Consider the following 17,964-nt stretch of genomic DNA (forward strand, 5'->3'; position numbering starts at 1 on the left):
TGCATTTGGTACGTACCTTCCAGCAGATCAAAACGCTGACACACTAGTAACTGATTAACCTATTACAGCAGAAAATAAACATAGGTGGTATGAAGTAATCAAACTAAATTTAAAGCACATAATAATACAAATATACATTAATACTTACAATTAGGTTATTTACAGTAATTGATTCATTATCAACATCTCTTATTTTTTTCTGTCAAATATCATACATTATACCAGTCTAGGTGTGACATTTTAACATTTGTACTATAGAAAAAGGAAATGAAAAAATCTTAGATAGTCTATAATGTGTATTCTCTTTGCCCTGTTGTTTATGTATTCAGTATTTTGGTTCAGAAAAAATTTTAAAGACTTTTATTAAAGATATCTTTGAAATTGAGAGAGAAATATCTATACTGTAATTTGAAGTAAAAATTTTAATGTAGTTTTTACCCACATTCAAAAATGTCTTGTTAGATTTATGTTAATATTAGTTTATAGTTTATAATTAAGCATTGAAAATGTAAAAAATCTTTTTAAGAAGGAACATGCATACCTTTTCATTTTTAAAGAATTAAAAAATAAGATGTGGCCAACGAATTGTAATGTGAAATATCAAAGTTAATTAGTTATTCAGAGATAGCACTACAGGAAAATTAAATCAGAATTGATAGCATAAACAAAATAGCAATTCAGTGTCATTAAATTTGTTAGAGAATGGAGATGTTTTCCTAATATTAGTGTTCATATTTGCGTACCAGGCGTCTAATACCTAATCAGTTAGATAAACTGAAGAGTCTTGAAGTCATTTTTACTTACATTCTCAGAATCCAATTTCCTATTTTAAAAAGTAGGTATTTATTTTTAAATGGGTTTCCCATAAAACCCATTTGTAAATAACAATGTTACATTGTAGTTGGCCCTTGAACAACATGGGTTTGAACTGCTCAGGTCTACTTATAAATGCATTGTTTTGAGTAAATTTACAGTCAGCACTCCATACCCCTGTGTCTTGCATCCGCACACTCAGCCAGCCTCTGACGATGTGCCGTGTTCATGATCTGCAGTCGGTTGAGCCTGCGGTTCACAACTGCAGATCTGAAGGGCCGACTCTGGGACTTGGGCACCTCCAGTTTTGGTATCTTCTGGGCTAGTCCTGAAACCAGTCCTCCAGTGGATACTGAGGGGTTACTGTATTTAACTTGTGAATTTACTATCTCAATCAAAAATTAAAATTAAATAAAATGTAGAATTCTTAATGTTAACAGGTATAGTATTTTAGTCTATAGTGAAAATATTTTCTAATAACACAAATTATATTTTTAATCCATCTAAATTCATAGTATTATCCATCAGCTAAATTAAGAAACACATTATCATACCTGAGTTAAATATTCCAGTCCAGGTGGACAGTTGAGTATTGACCCTGGTGTTTGCATCCATTGTATCGTAGGTTGTAAATCACAAAAAGCCATAATCTAGATTACCGAATGCTTGAGACTGTGACAGATTGAAGAGATTTCCCCTTTTATCTTTAAAATCTAACAATACAGAAACATTAATCTAGTCAGAGACAGAAGTCAACTTCCAAGTTTAGTTTTTCTTCATTTAATGATAAACATTAAATTAAATGGTAAACATCATCCATACTTAATTTTTTAAATTGTTTTCAACTGAAATATTTATGGTTTTATTTATAGAGTCTCTCAACAAAAGCCAAAAAAGGAACCTCAGTAATACAAGAAATCCCAGTTAGTACCAATGTAATGAATTTAGTGTAAATTATTACACACATTCCTGTGTGATCTTGGTCTATTTAAATACAATTAAACCTTTAGGTTCAGAATCATTTGACAGTGATTGGATGAACATTTCTTCTCCAATGTTGAAGGACATGTTATGGTGGACATGAATTTTAAAATGAGGTTTGGGGAGCTATTTCTCTCTAGTGCCATGATTCTAGCAAACTTATAACAAATATATATGGAGTCAAAACTTTCTTATTGGCCCTGATTAAAGTCTCATTATTCTCTGTATTTTCCTCAGCTTGCATCAGGATTACATTTATGGAATAAATTTACAAGCCCATGCTTCCAGCTCAGAGTTTAAGAAGATGATTCTAACAGTGACTATAAACACATTGAAAGTATTACAGAATTTATTTATATTGTTTTGGGGCCAATATTCTAAGTTTTACTCTCATTCAGGTACATTAAAAGAAGCAAACAAATAAGACATCACAACATTAGCATAAGAGATGAATATCAATGTTGATAAGAGAAAGGTGTATTTTGGAAAAATATTTACCACTTAAAACAAGAGTGAGTTTTAAATAATAGATTATATTCCAAAGAATTAAGAATTAAGCTATGAAATGAGAGTTGAGGTAAAGAGAAGAACAGATCCTACAAAGGAAAGGAAAATGCAAACTTAAGAAGTATTTTCCTTCCTTCCTTCCTTCCTTTTTTATTCTTTTTCTTTTTCTTTTTTCTCTTTTCTCTTTTCCCTTTCTCTCTCTCTCTCTCCCCCACCCCCCTCTCTCTGCTTAATTGGGTCATATGGTAACTGTATGTTTAAATTTGGAGGAAACTAGAACATATTCTCCAGAGTGGCTAGTCCATTTTACATTCCTACTAGCAAAGTAAGAGAGTTCTAATTTCTCTGCATCCTTTCCAACACTTGTTATATTGTCTGTCTTTTTAATTACAGCCATCCTAGTGGGTGTGAAGTTGTATCTCCTTGTGACTTTCGTTTACATTATCCTAATGATTAATGTTCATGAGCAACCTTTCATGTGTTATTGCCACTCGTGTATCTTCTTTGGAGAACTCTTCAAATTCTTGTGCATTTTTTGCTTATGTAATTGGCATTTTTATTGTTGAATTGTGAGAGTTTTATACATTTTGGATTAAATCCCATTATAAGATACAAGACTTGCAAGTATTTTTTTCCATTCTGTGAGTTGTCTTTTCACTTTCTTGATGGTGTCCTCTAGAGCACAGAAGTTTAAAATTTTGATGTAGTCCAATTTATCAACTTATCTATTTTCTAATAGTGCTAATGTTTTAGCTCTTACATTTGGGTCTTTCATCCCTTTAGAGTTAAATTTTGTGTCTACTGTGAGGTAGGAGTCCAGCTTTATTCTTGTACATAAGAATATCTAGTGGTTCCAGTACTATTTGCTGAACAGACTATCTTTCGCCATTGAATTATTTTGCCATCCTTGTTGAAAGTCAGTTGGCTGTAAACGTAAGGGTGTATTTCTGGATTCTCACTCTGTTCCATCAATGTATATATCTATTTTATGTCAGTACTGCAATGTCTTAATTACTGTAGTTTGCAGGAAGTTTAGAAATGTAGAAGAATAAGTCCTCCAAATTTGTTCCTTTTCAAGATTGCTTTGGGTATTCTGCATCCCTTGAGTTTCCACATAAATTTTAGGGTTACTTTGTCAGTTTCTACAAAAAAGCTACTTGTGATTCGGAGATTCATTGAATCTGTAGGTTGTATTAGGGAATAGTGCAATCTTAACAATATTAAGACTTTTGATCCATAAACATTAGATGTATTTCCATTTGTTTAGATCTTCTTTCATTTCTTTCAATACTATTTTCTGATTTTCAGCACTTAGCACATCTTTAAAACTTTGTTCCTAAGTATCTTAATGTTTTGATGCTATTGTAAATAAAATTGCTTTCTTATTTTTATTTTAGGACAGTTCACTGCATGTTTATAGAAATAAAATTGATTTGGTTCAATGATCTTAAATATTGCAACCTTACTGAACTTATTTTTTTTCATTCTAATTGTGTCTTAGTGAAGCTCCTAGGAATTTCTGTGCAAGATCATGCCATCTACAAATAGAAAATCTTTTACTTCTTTTATTTCATTTTTTTATTTAGTTCATCAGACTAGAGCCTCTAGTATGATGTTAAGTAGAAGTGGAAGGAACATCTGTGCTTTGTTACTGAATTTATGTAAAAAGCATTCAGTCTTTAATCATTTAGTATGATGTTAGCTGTGGGTTTTGTTTTGTTTTGTTTTTGACAGATGCTGTTTACTAGGTTGAGGAATTTCCCTTCTATTCTTAGTTCTTTCATAATTTTTTTTGTCACAAATGTGTGTTTGATTCTTTTCCAAGTGCTTTTTTTTGTGTCTATTGAGATGATCATTTAGCTTTTGTATTTTATTCTATTTATATGTTGTATTATATTAACTGATTTTCAGATTTCAAATCAACCTTACATTCCTGGAATAAATCTTACTTGGTATACAATTCTTTTTATATCTTGCTGGGTTTGGTTTGCTCATACTTTCTTGAGGATTTGTGTCTAAATTAATAAGAAATTTTAATTTGTAGCTTTCTTGTAATGTCTTTGTGTAGTTTTATTATTAAAGTAATACTGGCCTCAATAATAATTTGGAAAATGTAATTCTTCTTGCATTTTTTGGAAGAGTTTGTGAAAAATTTGTATTAATTCTTTAAATATTTGGTAGAATTCACCAAGTAAGTCGTCTGGGCCTGGACTTAATTTGTGCACACCCTCAACTTTTTGCTTAGAAATCTCCTCAGCTAAATATACAATTAATTGCTTACAAATTCTTCTTTTCAAATATCTCCAGGACACAATTCAGCTAATCATTCTGTCACTGTATAATGAAGATGCCTTTTCTTCAGGTTTGCAGTAAGACTTTTGTCGTTTCCTTCTGAACCCTTACCACCAGTGTTTTTCATGTACTTATTTCTACCAATAGTCTGTGATGGTTTAGGTGTTCGCAAAAGTCAGTTTTCACTGTCGTGCTCCTCACTTCTTTCCGAGCTCTCATCATCAGCATCTTAAATAACCATATTTCTACTAACAATCTTCTGGTAACCCAGAAATTTTCTGTTATGCTTTTCAAAACTCTTCTAGTTCCCCATCCATTATTCAATTACAAATTTATTTCCACACTTTGGGGTATTTTTGATAGCAGCACCCAACTTTCAGTTACCAAAATCTGTGTTAATTTTCTATTGCTACTCTAACAGATTACCACAAACTTAGTGGCATAAAAACACACATTTATTATATTGCAGTTATGAAATTCAGAAGTGTACAATGGATCAGCAGGGCCATATTCTTTTTAAAGACTGTAAGGAAGAATGTGTTTCTTTGCCTTTCCTAGCTTCTAGAAGCTGCCTGCATTCCTTGGTTGTGTCCCCCTCCCTCTGTCTTCCAAGTCAGCAGTGTAACATCTCCTTTCCTCTTTGACTTCCTCCCTCTTATAAAAACCCATATGATTTGATCAGATCCACACAGATAATACAGGATAATCTGCTCATCTCCAGATCCTTAATTTCATCATATCTGCAAAAGACATTTTACAATGTGAGATAACACAGTCACAGGTTTTGAGGATTATGATGTGCACATGTTTGTGTGTCATTATTTGTCAATCACATGTCAATCATGGGTACTATGATTGCAAGGCTGTTGGTTTTCAAGGATTCTGTGGAGCTGGGGAGATGGAAATAGAGCAAATTGAAATGCCACAAAACTGCCTGCTCTTACTGAGATTTTTTCCATTTTTTATTGAATACATTCTCCTCAAACTGTTTCAAGTTTTGGGGTAATTTTCAGAATTCTGAAAAAGTTGATTTTAACTTTTTTTAAAACGAGTGTTTTAATTGCTTTTATTGAGGCACAAATATTCAGAGACACTTACTCTGAGGTTTTTTGTGTGTGTTTGAAATAATTAACACATATAGAGAGACAATTACTTGGAATTATAAACAAATAAGAATATACTTAACGTGTGCATTCATAATTTCTGAAATACTTTATATGTTTAAATGAGAAATATACTTATTTTTAAATTGCTATTACCAATATATTAATATTTTAATAAGTAATTATTTTACATAGTATATATAGATATTTTATATGTATACTTGTAATGTTTCTTAAGAAGTATAACTATATTGATCTTTATAGACATGTCACCAGAGAGAAGGTTAAAAAAAACTGGATAAATTTGTGGTCTTCCAATTGTTTTCTCAAAGCACCTCAACTTTAAATGTTTGCCCTATTTATGATTATCTCTAGTTTGATAAAGTAGAACCTAAAATATAAGCACTGTTTGTAAACACTGTCATAATAAATGCACAGATGTTCAATATCAGTAATAACTATACAATTGTAAAAAATGGAAGTTCTACTGAATTTTTAGGGAGACTGTAAGTCTTGTATTCTCCTTTAAGCAAATATTATTGCTTTTTAATTCTGGAGATAATTTTGGACTTTTTGACATCAAACATCTTTTTTTTTTTTCTAGTAGAATTATAGTTGGTTCATTGTGGGAACTTACATATCATTCCAAGCTCAATCCCTATAGTAGTTTTTCACTTGCCAGTGGACACTTAGGTTGTTTCCCTATTTTGTATATTGTTAATAATACTGCAATGAAAATGGTGGTGCAATAAAATATTCTCCAGGGTAGGTCACAAAACATATCTTAGCAAATTTAAGATGACTGAAATCGTACCAAGTGTCTTTTCCAACCACAATTGTATGAAACTAGAAATTAATATCAGGAGAAGAAGTGAAAAATTCACAAATATGTGGAGATTAAACATGCTTCCCCCCAAAAAAATAGGTCAAAAAAGAAATCAAAAGAGAAATAAAAAATCTTAAGACATATGAAAATGGAAATACAACATAAATTTATGGGATGCTACAAAAGCAGTTCTAAGAGGGAAGTTTATAGCAATAAATACCTGTATTAAGAAACTACAAAGATTTCAAATAAGTATCCTCACTTTACACTTCAAAGAACTAGAAAAAGAAGCAAGCTCAAAATCCATAGAAGGAAGGAAATAAGAGCAGAAATAAAATAGTGACTAAAAAGCAATAGAAAAAAATCAGTGAAACTAAGATCTGGTTCTTTGAACAGATGAACAAAATTGACAGAACTTGAGTTAACTGAGAAAAGAAGAGAGAAGACTCAAATAAAACCAGAAGTGAAAGAGGAGACATTACCACTGATACCACAGAAATAGAAAGGATTATGAGACTATTATGAAAAAATATATGCCAAGAAACTGGATAACCTAGAAGAAATGGATAAGTTCCTGGAAACAAACAACCTACCAAGACTGAATCATGAAAAATAGAAAATATAAACAGACCAATAAAGTATAAAGGGATTGAATCAGTAATTAAAAACTTCCAACATAGAAAATCCCAGGACGGATGGTTTCACTACCAAACATTCAAGAAGAAATAATGCCAATCTTTTTAAAGTCTTTCAGAAAACTGAAGAGCAAGGGATACTCCCAAACTCATTTTGAGGCCAGGATTACTCTGATACCAAAGTACCTCAAGAAAAGAAAATTACAGGTCATTATCCCTGATGAATACAGATGTAAAAATTATCAACAAAATATTAGCAAACCCAATTCAATAGCACATTAAAAGATCATTCACCATGATCAAGTGGGTTTTGTCTCTGGGATACAAGGATGGTTCAACATATGCAAAATGATAAATGTGATACCACATTAATAGAATGAAAGATAAAAATTGTATGATCATTCCAATAAATGCAGAAAAATAATTTGAAAAACTACATCTTTTAAAAATAAAAACCCTCAACAAATTGGGTATGGAACATAATAATACAATAAAAGGCCATACACAACAAACCACAGCTAACATCATACACAACAGTGAATGGCTGAAAGCTTTTTCTCCAAGATCAGAAAGATGACAAGGATGCCCATCCTCACCAATTCTACTCAACATAGTACTGGAACTAGTAGCTACAGCAATTAGGTAAGAAAAAGAATAAAAAGCATACATGTTGAAAATGAAGAAGTGAAATTATCTGTTTATAGATGAAATGACCTTATATATAGAAAACTCTAAAAACTACTCTAAAACCTGTTAAAACTTGTAAATGAATTCAGTAAAGTTGCAGGATACAAAACTGACATATGGAAATCAGTTACATTTCTGTATACTAACAGCAAACTATCTGAAAGAGATATTAAGAAAGCAATCCCATTTACAATAATAAAATATTTAGGAATAAAGTTGGCCAAGGAAATGAAAGGCCTGTACCCTGAAAACTATATGACACTGATGAAACAAATTGAAGAATACACAAATAAATGGAAAGATATCCCATACCCATGAATTGGAAGAATCAGTCGTGCTAAAATGTTCGTATTACCCAAAGCAACCTACAGATTCAATGCAATCCTGCAAAAATTCCTATGGCATTTCTCAGAGGAGTCAGAAAAACAGTCCTAAAATTTGCATGGAACTACCAAAGACCCTGACTAACCAAAGCAATCTTGAGAAAGAATAATAAATCTGGTGGTGTCATGCTTCCTGATTTTAAACTACATTAAAAAGCCGTGATAATTAAAAATAGTGTGGCACTGGCATGCAAACAAGCAGGGTGCCAACAATACACAATGGGAAAAGGACAGTCTCTTCAATAGATGGTGTTGGGAAAACTAGATATCCACATGCAGAAGAATGAAACAATGCTTATCTTACGCCATTCACAAAAATTAACTCAAAATGAATCAAAGATTTAAATGTAAACCTGAAACTATAAAACTCTCAAAGAAAAAAATGGGAAAAAATTCTTGATATTGATCTAGGCTGTGATTTCTTGGATAAGTCACAAAAGCACAGGGAACAAAAACTGAAACAAGTGGGACAACATTGAACTAAAGGGCTGCTGCACAGCAGGGGAAATCAATACATTTGAAAAGGCAGCCAGCAGAATGGGAGAAAATATTCATAAACCATATACCTCATAAGGAACTATATCCAAGATATATAAAGAACTCATGTAATTCAATAGCAAAAAAAAAAAAAAACCCAAATAATACAATTTAAAAATGGACAAAGACCAGAATAGGCATTTTTCCAAAGAAGACTTACAAATGGCCAACAGGAATAGGAAAAGGTGCTAATCAACACTAATCATCAGGCAAATGCAAATTAAAACCATAAAGAGATATTACCTCACACTTGTTAGGATGGCTTTTCTCAAAAAAACAAGACATGACAAATTTTGGCAAGGATGTGGAAAAGAGGGAAGTCATACACTGTTGGAGGGAATGCAAATTAGTACAGCCATTATGGAAGACAGTATGGAGCTTCTTCAAAAAATTAAAAATTGAACTACTATATGATAAAGCAATTCCAATTCTGGGTATGTATCCAAAGGAATTAAAATCAGTATCTTGAAGAGATCTGCACACTCATATTCATTGCAGCATTATTCACAGTAGCCAAGATACGGAAACAACCTAAGTGTCCATCAATGAATAAATGGATAAAGAAGATGGGAGATATCTATATAGATATTTTCATCCTATGCAATGGAACATTATTCAGCCATGAGAAAGAAGGCAGTCCTGCCATTTGTAACAACTTGGATGTATTTTGATTATACTAAGTGAGATAATTCAGACAAATACTGTATACTACTACTTACATGAAAAAAAACTGAACTTGTAAAAAACCATATTGTAGAATGATGGTTACCAGAGGCTAGAGGGTGGGGAATTTGGGGAAGATATTATTTAAAGGTACAAACTTGCAACTAGTAGATAAATAAGTTCTGGAGACCAATGCACAATATAGAGTGATTATAGTCAACAATACTGTAGTCTAAATTTTAAAATTGCTAAGAGTATATCAATTATTCTCAACACATAAAACATGACAATTATATGATGTAATAAAAGTATTAACTAATGTTACTGTACTAACCATATTGCAATATATAAACATATCAAACCAATACATTGTACACCTCAAACTTCACACAATATTATGTATCAATTATATCTCAGTGATTTTTTTAAGAAAGAAAATGAAGTTCAGCTATCTCTTTGACATAGATATAGTGATTTCATTTTCTTCAAATATATACCTAGAAATACAACTCTGTTTTCTATCTGGTTCCTTCTATGATTTCTATCTCCCTGTTTAACTTCTCATTTCGTTCTTGTATTGTTTACTAATTTCATTGAATTGTCTTTCTGTTTTCTTGTGATTCACTGAGCTTCCTTAAAGCAACTATTTTGAATGTTTATTGGGCAAATCACAGGTCTTCATTTTTTGGGATGTGGTTACTCGAAAATTCTTGTGTTCGGTGATGTCATATTTCTTGGTTTTCAGGTTTCTTGAAGTTTTACATTGCTTTTGCAGTTGAAGAAGCAGTCAACTCCTTCAGTCTTTACTGACTGAAGAGAAATGTCTTCTGATAGCCATACTAGGGACTCTGAGGCTTTCTCAGCCCTTTGTATGAATATGCTTGTTCCAAACTTCTTGTTCCCTGTTGGGGGTAGTTCTTAAGATTTTATGCCTTCTCATTATCCTGCAAAGCCAGGCCAGGTGCTGATAGCTTCTTGTTTGCTTTCCCTAGGGTGGTGCTGAATGCTCAAGTTTGTCTGATCTTTTTCCCCAACCTTGTATTGTTAGCCCTGCTTTCTGTGTGTGCTCACTAGCCATCTGCAAATATTCACTCTTGCCACCTTTCGGGATATGCACAGGGAGCTGGCCACAGGGTAGGGATGTGAGTGAGGGTGAGGCACATGAAGGGTTGGGGGTGCCTGTGGGCCGGTTGGGAGGGATCTGCAGGTGAGGTGTCCCCAGGGGCTAGTGGGTGGGCTACCTGATGGAGTCTGTGATGCAGTGAGTAGGATCCATGTCCTTTTGATGTCCTCCAAGAGCCCTAGCTACAGTTCTCCCAGTTGTCCCCTCATCGTTCTACACACGTCAGTATTCTGGATAGGGTGAGAAAGAAGTTGGTCTTTTCGGCAGCATCCTGCACTGGACACTCACTCACACACCCAGCTTTGCTTGATGGGAAAATCACAGCCGAGGTCTCCCTTGGTACTGGGCTTTGCCGCCTTGGAGTACGGGTGATGTGGGTAAAGTGAAATCCTTCTTCTTACCCTCTTCAATGTGTCCAATCTCTGATACTTTTTTTACTCCAGCAGCGTGCTGGAGTATCTCTGCTGAACTCCTGGGCTTTCATAAACGCATTATCATTTGTGGGTGACTGTCAAAATCAGTCTTCTTTGGGTGTAATACGGTAGAAAAATTTTGCCACTTCAATAACATCATTCTCCTCTCATCCCAGTTTTGCAGATCAAAAATATGAGACTCAAAGATGTTTCATTGTCATTTAGATTTATAAATAGAGCAGTAACACCCAGGCATCCTGAAGAAGATGAATAGCAGGAGTCCTTGAGATGGATTATGAAATGGGGGTGTGGATGGAGTAACTGTATTGGGGCAGGAAGGAAGAGGCTTATGTAGGGACAGATGTATTTTATATGTGTGGCTAATTATAACTCAGAAACAAGATAAGTTTGGAGATTTGTTACTCATGAGCTATGATATTTGTTTTTCTGTTCTCTAGATATAAATATGAACATCCACTTCCTACTTTTGATATTGAACACCTGAGTGGGAATCTCAGAGACTTGTCCTCAGCCCAGGAAGTTTGGCATCCTCTCCAGAAAGAAAGCAAAACTTCCCCTTCTATCAGAACAACAGCAGTGAAGCATCAGCCAAGTTACAGATCCTTTTGCCTGAAGACTACAGTTTCCTAATGTAAGCTGTAGGATGTTCATTAGATAGGTCACGAATAGGACCACAGATAGAAAGAAAGGGCAGACATCGCTTAGGGTGACCAACAGTTGGAACACATTTGTCTCTGAAACTCCCTATGATGTGGCTACCTGAGAGGTGAGCTTGAAGAGGCTTGGTCCTCTCTGTGGTCCACATCCACAGCCTCTCAAAGCTCTTGTGAGGAAGAGTCTAAGATGGGACATCCGAACAGCCACAACAGTAAACATTCCATTCAGAACTTTGAAGCGAATTAGTTCTATGCGTACTCACATGTGTACTAGGATGTAAAGCTGGTGATTCTCCTGCCGTTCTAGGATGGCAGTAGAAGGACAGAGTGCCAAGCACCACACACACTTAGTTTGAATAATTAACCAAGTTGGGGCCGCTTCCTCTTGGGTTTATTGGCAGCTAAACCCCCTACAACTCTGTGTTGAACAGTGAATGTCAATTACGACATCACATTTGGTGTCAGGCTTTAAGGCAAAAGGTAAAGACTCTGGTATCTCCAAACAGGAGTGGAAGGTATTCAAAACGGAAGCGAGAGAGAGAGCATCTCACCGAATGAGGACCTGAAGCAGAGTGATGGGGATACTATAGTCAGCTTCCCTCATGCGTGAGCCAGTTTGCTAACCTTAGCTATGGTCCACACACAGACTTGGACATTTGTGAACCCCCTTGAATCAAGGGAAGGGACTTGCACATCCTGTGAATGGATGTGAGCATGAGAGGCCACCTGGTCTCTGCCCGTGATGTCACTGAAGCTCTGGTGGGGGTGTTCCCTGTCAATAGGGATGCGGTTCAGCCCCTAGCTCATACTCGAGCTGTTCAGGGGAGAGAGACAAGTGCCTGCTGACCACCAGGAGGAGAAAAGACCCTGATGATAAAGGCTGCCACTTAGTGGAACATGAAACTAGCCCAAAAGGAACTCTGCCCTGTGGGTGGCTAACTTCTCCCTAGGGAAGATGAGAGAGGTTAAATACATACAGGCCAGTAGCAACTCATACGCCCTCAGTCAAATCGAAACCTTGAAAACCTCCCCTATCTCTGGACCCAGAAGGATCAAATAAACAGCCCAGAAATGTACCCCCTTGGCCCCAGTAACCTGCAACACAGGTTTCAGAGAAGTGACATAAATCAGTAATTAAAGGAAATATAGAGATACTGTCTCACTTAAAATCTAGTATAAATTTGAGTTTTGAAAGAGACATATTGCCTCTTCAGAAGTATCTTTATTCAGAACTTCCCTCTTTTAAAAAGCTGCAGTATTCAGTGATTTAAAAATATGTATTATGCACCCTATCATATTTTACATAAAACTCAAAATGTTGGAGTAGGTAGCCTATTTTAATCATGGAATTGCATGAACCTCTAAAGTTTTCTTTTGACCCCCCTGTTTCTTTCTTACCATGATTTAACTTGCATTTTACAAACAAAATCAAGGGAAACTAAAATGAAGAATAGATACTTGGTAAACTGCTAGAGACTAGCCCAGTTTAACTAAATGCCCTGCCGCGGCATACTCTACCCCATTGCCCAATCAGTGGTCCAAAGTTAAAAGGCAGACATGTAGAGAAACCAGATCAGAGTAATATTCAAGGGGATTCAGCCTCAATACCTGGACTGGAAAGAGTAGCTGACTGGGTGCTAGGAGCCCAGGCATGATTTTCTGGATATTTTAGCTGCCTCTGCCTGGAGCATCTCTTCTGCCCCAGCAGCTACTCTGCTTTAGCTCCTCCCCCCCCCACCCCCAAAGCTCTCTGCCCAGGTGCTGGACACTTTAGCCAGACCACCCACCCAGAACTTCTCAAAGGCTGAAAACAGCTCCATTCCCTGCCTCTGCATCCTCTTCCCACACTTACCCCTTAGTCAGGGACATCCAGTGACTCAGCTTTCACTGTCACAACCCACCCCACGGTGGGCTGGTTCCTAGGCCCTAGGTGTGCCCTCGACTTCCCCTCTCCTGGGCCTCAGGCACTTCCAGAGCAGGACAAGAAGCTTCCCACCCTTTGTCTTCCCTCTCAGGACAAGGAACTCGGGGTGTAGGGCTGGAGGGGTAGGAGGATGAAGGGGTGGGAGTGCAGAAGCCACTTCCCCGTCCTAGGATAATGTAGACTCAGTACTGTCTGCAGTTGCGCCCCAGCCCAGCCACGTGGCCCCAGAGGAGTGGCCTCACTTTGCTTTCCTGAGCTTTTCCACTCTGGCAGATTTCTAACTGCGATCATTAGGTTTGTCTACTTGTTGAGGTTTGTCCACTGGTCGAGTCTCTTTAGACTGAGAGATGCTATCACCCCTCCTCCCTCAGACCCATCACCCATCAACTCCCCTCACATTCACACACCCAGACACAGCACTCAGGTTTCTAGCCAGTCCTGGATCTGTGAACGCCTCCTGAGTGATGATGTGACTAAAGAGATAAATTGGGCAAATCCGCAGTCTCTGACTTCAGGCTGCTTTGAATTGGGGAACAGGAGGTTTACAGTGCCTGCTTGAGACTGACGCTTATCTCGAATATCAGAAAATACTCTGTCCCCTATTCCCCAGCCCCAGACTAACAAGCACTGAGTGAAAAGAAGAATGAATTATGGATGGAGCGCTGTAAGATTCTCTCCGAGGAGATATTCAGTAAAACTTTCTAGTAAACTGGCCCACATTCTGAACATAAGCTATCACCAGCAGAATATGAAATCTGGAGTGCACCAAGGGTAACTGCAACAACCAACTGCGAACTAAGCCAAAGGCCTCACTAGAAAAACACAAGTTGCTGGGCAAAAAGCTGACGACAAGGGAAGATGAGCTCATTGAGCATTAAAACATAATTAATTTGAGGAAGGTAAGGTCCAAGATGACATAGGAGGCTCCAGAATTCACCTCCTTCCAAGGACACACAGCACCTACAGCCATACACAGAATAATTCTAAAAGAAATTCTGAAACTACCAGAGCAACTTCTTTATGTGGGGCAAATGAGAAAAACAAAACCCTTACATTGAAATAGGTAGGAATGGCTGTGATAAACAATCTCCATAAACCCTATGCCTGGCACATTGCCACGTAATTGAGAGGGAACTCACAACTCCGAGAATCTCCCTGAAGAGAAAAATGTCTGGACCCAACTCAAGCATCCCAATTTCTAAGACTTCCCCTTGAGGGATGGGCCCCCAAAATACCTAGTTCTACAAGTGATCAAGGCTTGCCTCTGTGAGACCCACAGGACTACAGCGAGCAAGGAAACAGTTCATAAGGGTCTCCCAAAGACTTCCTGTGCCTATCCCACCGAGCTCAGCACAGAGGCAGCAGACAGAAATACCCATCTGTAATTCATTGCCTGAAAGATGCCTATTTGCATAATTTAAAAGCTGCAGCCTGAGGGTCAGGCTTTCCGTTTAACACAACCTAGGGCTGACTGCTCCTTTTCAGAAACTGGGAAGGCCGGTGGGCCGTGTCATCACACTCTGTCAGCAAGAGGCACGGCAAGCCAAAATGTTGAGATACTGACTTGAAGCAAAGAAAGGGTTTATTCACAAGGCTACTTTAGTTTTTATTCTGTGGGACAGACATAACTCCTTTGATGTAAGAAACAGGAAAGGCTGGGAGCAGGGCTGGTGGAGCACCTTACAAGTCCAATTATGACATTTCCATTCACAATCTTTGTAAGACAATTATGTTTCAGTCTGAATCTTGACATTGAAGTGTATGTTTACAAAATTGGCAGTTAGATAAACTAAGTGTGTAAGACCATTAAATAGAAAAGGCAGCCAAGTGAGTAGACAGGAGAAGATCTGCCTCCCCAAAGACAAGGGTCTTGGCATATTTATGAGATAAAGAATAAAAAAATCAGGATAGTATGAAGCATGGATAATGTGGGGAAAGGTGATTGGGAAAAGGTGTGGTAATTGTTCTGCACAGGTACAGCTAGGCTATAGGCCTCTGCAAGTTAAAAAAAAAAATGGAGGCATGTAGCATGAGATGAGGTTGGAGTTCTTGGCTCTCTGACATCAGAGGGTCACCTAGTGGACATTGTATATGCCCAGTTGGAGGGTTGGTGGTCCTATCCAGTCTTAACCAGCTCAGCTCCAACTAGACACAGCTGACTCCAAGTTCCTGGACAACAACTCAAGCAAACATCTTATTGTTTAGGCCATGTGCCTCTCTGAGGACATGCAAGTCTTATGTGGCAGCAAATTAAAATGACCTTGATTAGTGAAGGCAGGTTACAGGTGAAATGGATTTAACTAATGAGTACCCCTGAGTTAATCTCTAATAATCTGTTACTAGCTTTACACCTGAAGGTACTAGAAAAGAAGAACAAACTAAGTCCAAAGGGAGTAGAATGAAGGGTAATAAAGATCAGAGCAGAATCAAATAAAATATAGAAAAAAATTAAAAAGATAAATGGAGTTAAGAATGGAGTTTAAAAGGGTAAACAAAATAGACAAACCTTATCTAGACTCACTAAGGAAAAAGAGAGAGGACTCATAAATAAATTTAAAATGAATGAGAAGTAACAACTGATACCACAGAGCTACAAAGAATTATGAGAAATTACAATGAACTATACACCAACAAATTGGACAACCTAGGATAAATAGATACGTCCCTAGAAACAAATAAACATCTAAGACTGAATCGTCAGTAAATAGAACATCTGAGCAAACCAATCTCCTAGTAGTAAGGAGACTGAATCAGTAATCAAAAACCTCACAACAAACAAAAGTCTGGGACCAGATGGCTTCACTGGTGAATTTTACCAAATATTTAAAGAAGGATGAATACCTATCCTTCTCAAAGTCTTTCAAAAAAAGGAAGAAAGGGAAACACTTCCCATCTCATTTTAAGAGGCCAGCCTTACCCTGATATAAGAACCAGGCAAGTATACTATAGGTAAAGAAAATTATAGGCCAATATCCTTGATGAATGTAAATGCAAAAATTCTCAACTGAATATTAGGAAAGCATATTCAACAATATATTCAAAGAATCATATACCATAGTCAAGTGAGGTGTATTCCAGGGATGCAGAGATGGTCCAGAATGCACAAATCAATCCATGTGACATAACACTTTATCAAATAAAGAATGGAAGTCATATCATCATCTCGATACATGCAAAAAAAGTATCAGATAAAATTCAACATCCATTCACGATGAAAACTCTCAACAAACTGGGTATAGAAGAAACATAGCTCCACATAATAAAGGTCATTTATAACAAGCCAGCAGGTAATATACTCAATGGTGAAAAGCAGAAAGCTTCTGCAAACATCAGGAACAAGGAAAGAATGCCCACTCTTGTCAGTTTTATGCAACATAGTAGTGGAAGTTAGTTGGAACAGTTAGGTGAGAAAACGAAATAAAAGGCATCCAAATCAGACAGAAATAAGTAAAACTGTCTCTATTCACAGAAGACTTGATATTATATATAGAAAACTCCCAACTCCACCAATAAACTATTAGAACTAATCAATGTGTTATTAAAGTTGCCGAATAGAGAAACAATATACAAAAATTAGTTGCATTTCTGTATGCTATGAACTATGCAAAAGAGAAATTACGGAAACAATTCTGTTTACAATTGTATCAAAGAGAATAAGTTATCTAGAAATAAATTTCACCAAGGTGGTGAAAACTATGTACACTGCAAGCTATAAGACATTGATGAAAGAAATTGAAGAGATGAATAAATGGACAGATAGCCTTTGATTAAAAGAATTAATATTTTTCAAATATCCATACTATCCAAAGCAATATACAGATTCAGCGCAATCCCTATCAAAATTCCAATGGGAGTTTTCACTGAAAGAGAAAGAAAATTCCTAAAGTGTGCATGGAATCTCAAAAACCCTGAATAGCCAAAGCAATCTTGAGAAAGAATAACAAAGATGGAAGCATGTATATTTCAAACTGTTACTCATCTGTGGTCATCAAAAACAGTATGAAATTGGCATAAAAATGCATGTAGATCAGGAACAATCAGAAGTAAACCCATGCATATGTTGTCATTTCACTTGTGATGAAGGATATATAAATACAATGAGAAAAGAATAGTCTTTAATAAATGGTGCTGGCAACACTGGATAGCTACATGCAAAGGAATGACACTGGAGCACTCTCTTATACCATACACCAAAATCAATTCAAAATGAAGTAAAGATTTGAATGTAAGACCTGAAAACACAAAACTCCTAGAAGAAAACTTAAGGGCAATATCTTTGACATTGGTCTTGACAATGATTTTTTTTTAAGGTTTGACACCAAAGCAAAAGCGACAAGTGGGGCTACATCAAACTAAAAAGCTTTTGCACAGCATAAGAAACTATTAATAAAATGAAAAAG

At 36.3% G+C, this 17,964-nt stretch overlaps 1 protein-coding gene across 1 annotated transcript in view; it reads right to left on the minus strand.

Moving 5' to 3' along the window:
• LOC105096761 (phospholipid scramblase 1) overlaps positions 1-11,829 on the minus strand; it is a 31,701-nt gene extending 19,872 nt beyond the window's left edge. Inside the window, exons 1-3 of the mRNA XM_010989165.3 lie at positions 11,744-11,829; positions 1,368-1,526; positions 17-59 (exon numbers count right to left, since the gene is read on the minus strand). Of these exons, the coding sequence (XP_010987467.2) occupies positions 17-59; positions 1,368-1,460 (136 nt within the window). The 5' untranslated portion in view covers positions 1,461-1,526; positions 11,744-11,829. The remainder of the gene's footprint in view (positions 1-16; positions 60-1,367; positions 1,527-11,743) is intronic.
• Positions 11,830-17,964: the final 6,135 nt, after the last annotated feature.

This window comes from Camelus dromedarius, chromosome 2 (assembly GCF_036321535.1).
Source record: "Camelus dromedarius isolate mCamDro1 chromosome 2, mCamDro1.pat, whole genome shotgun sequence".
In the NCBI taxonomy this organism is placed as follows: domain Eukaryota; kingdom Metazoa; phylum Chordata; class Mammalia; order Artiodactyla; family Camelidae; genus Camelus; species Camelus dromedarius.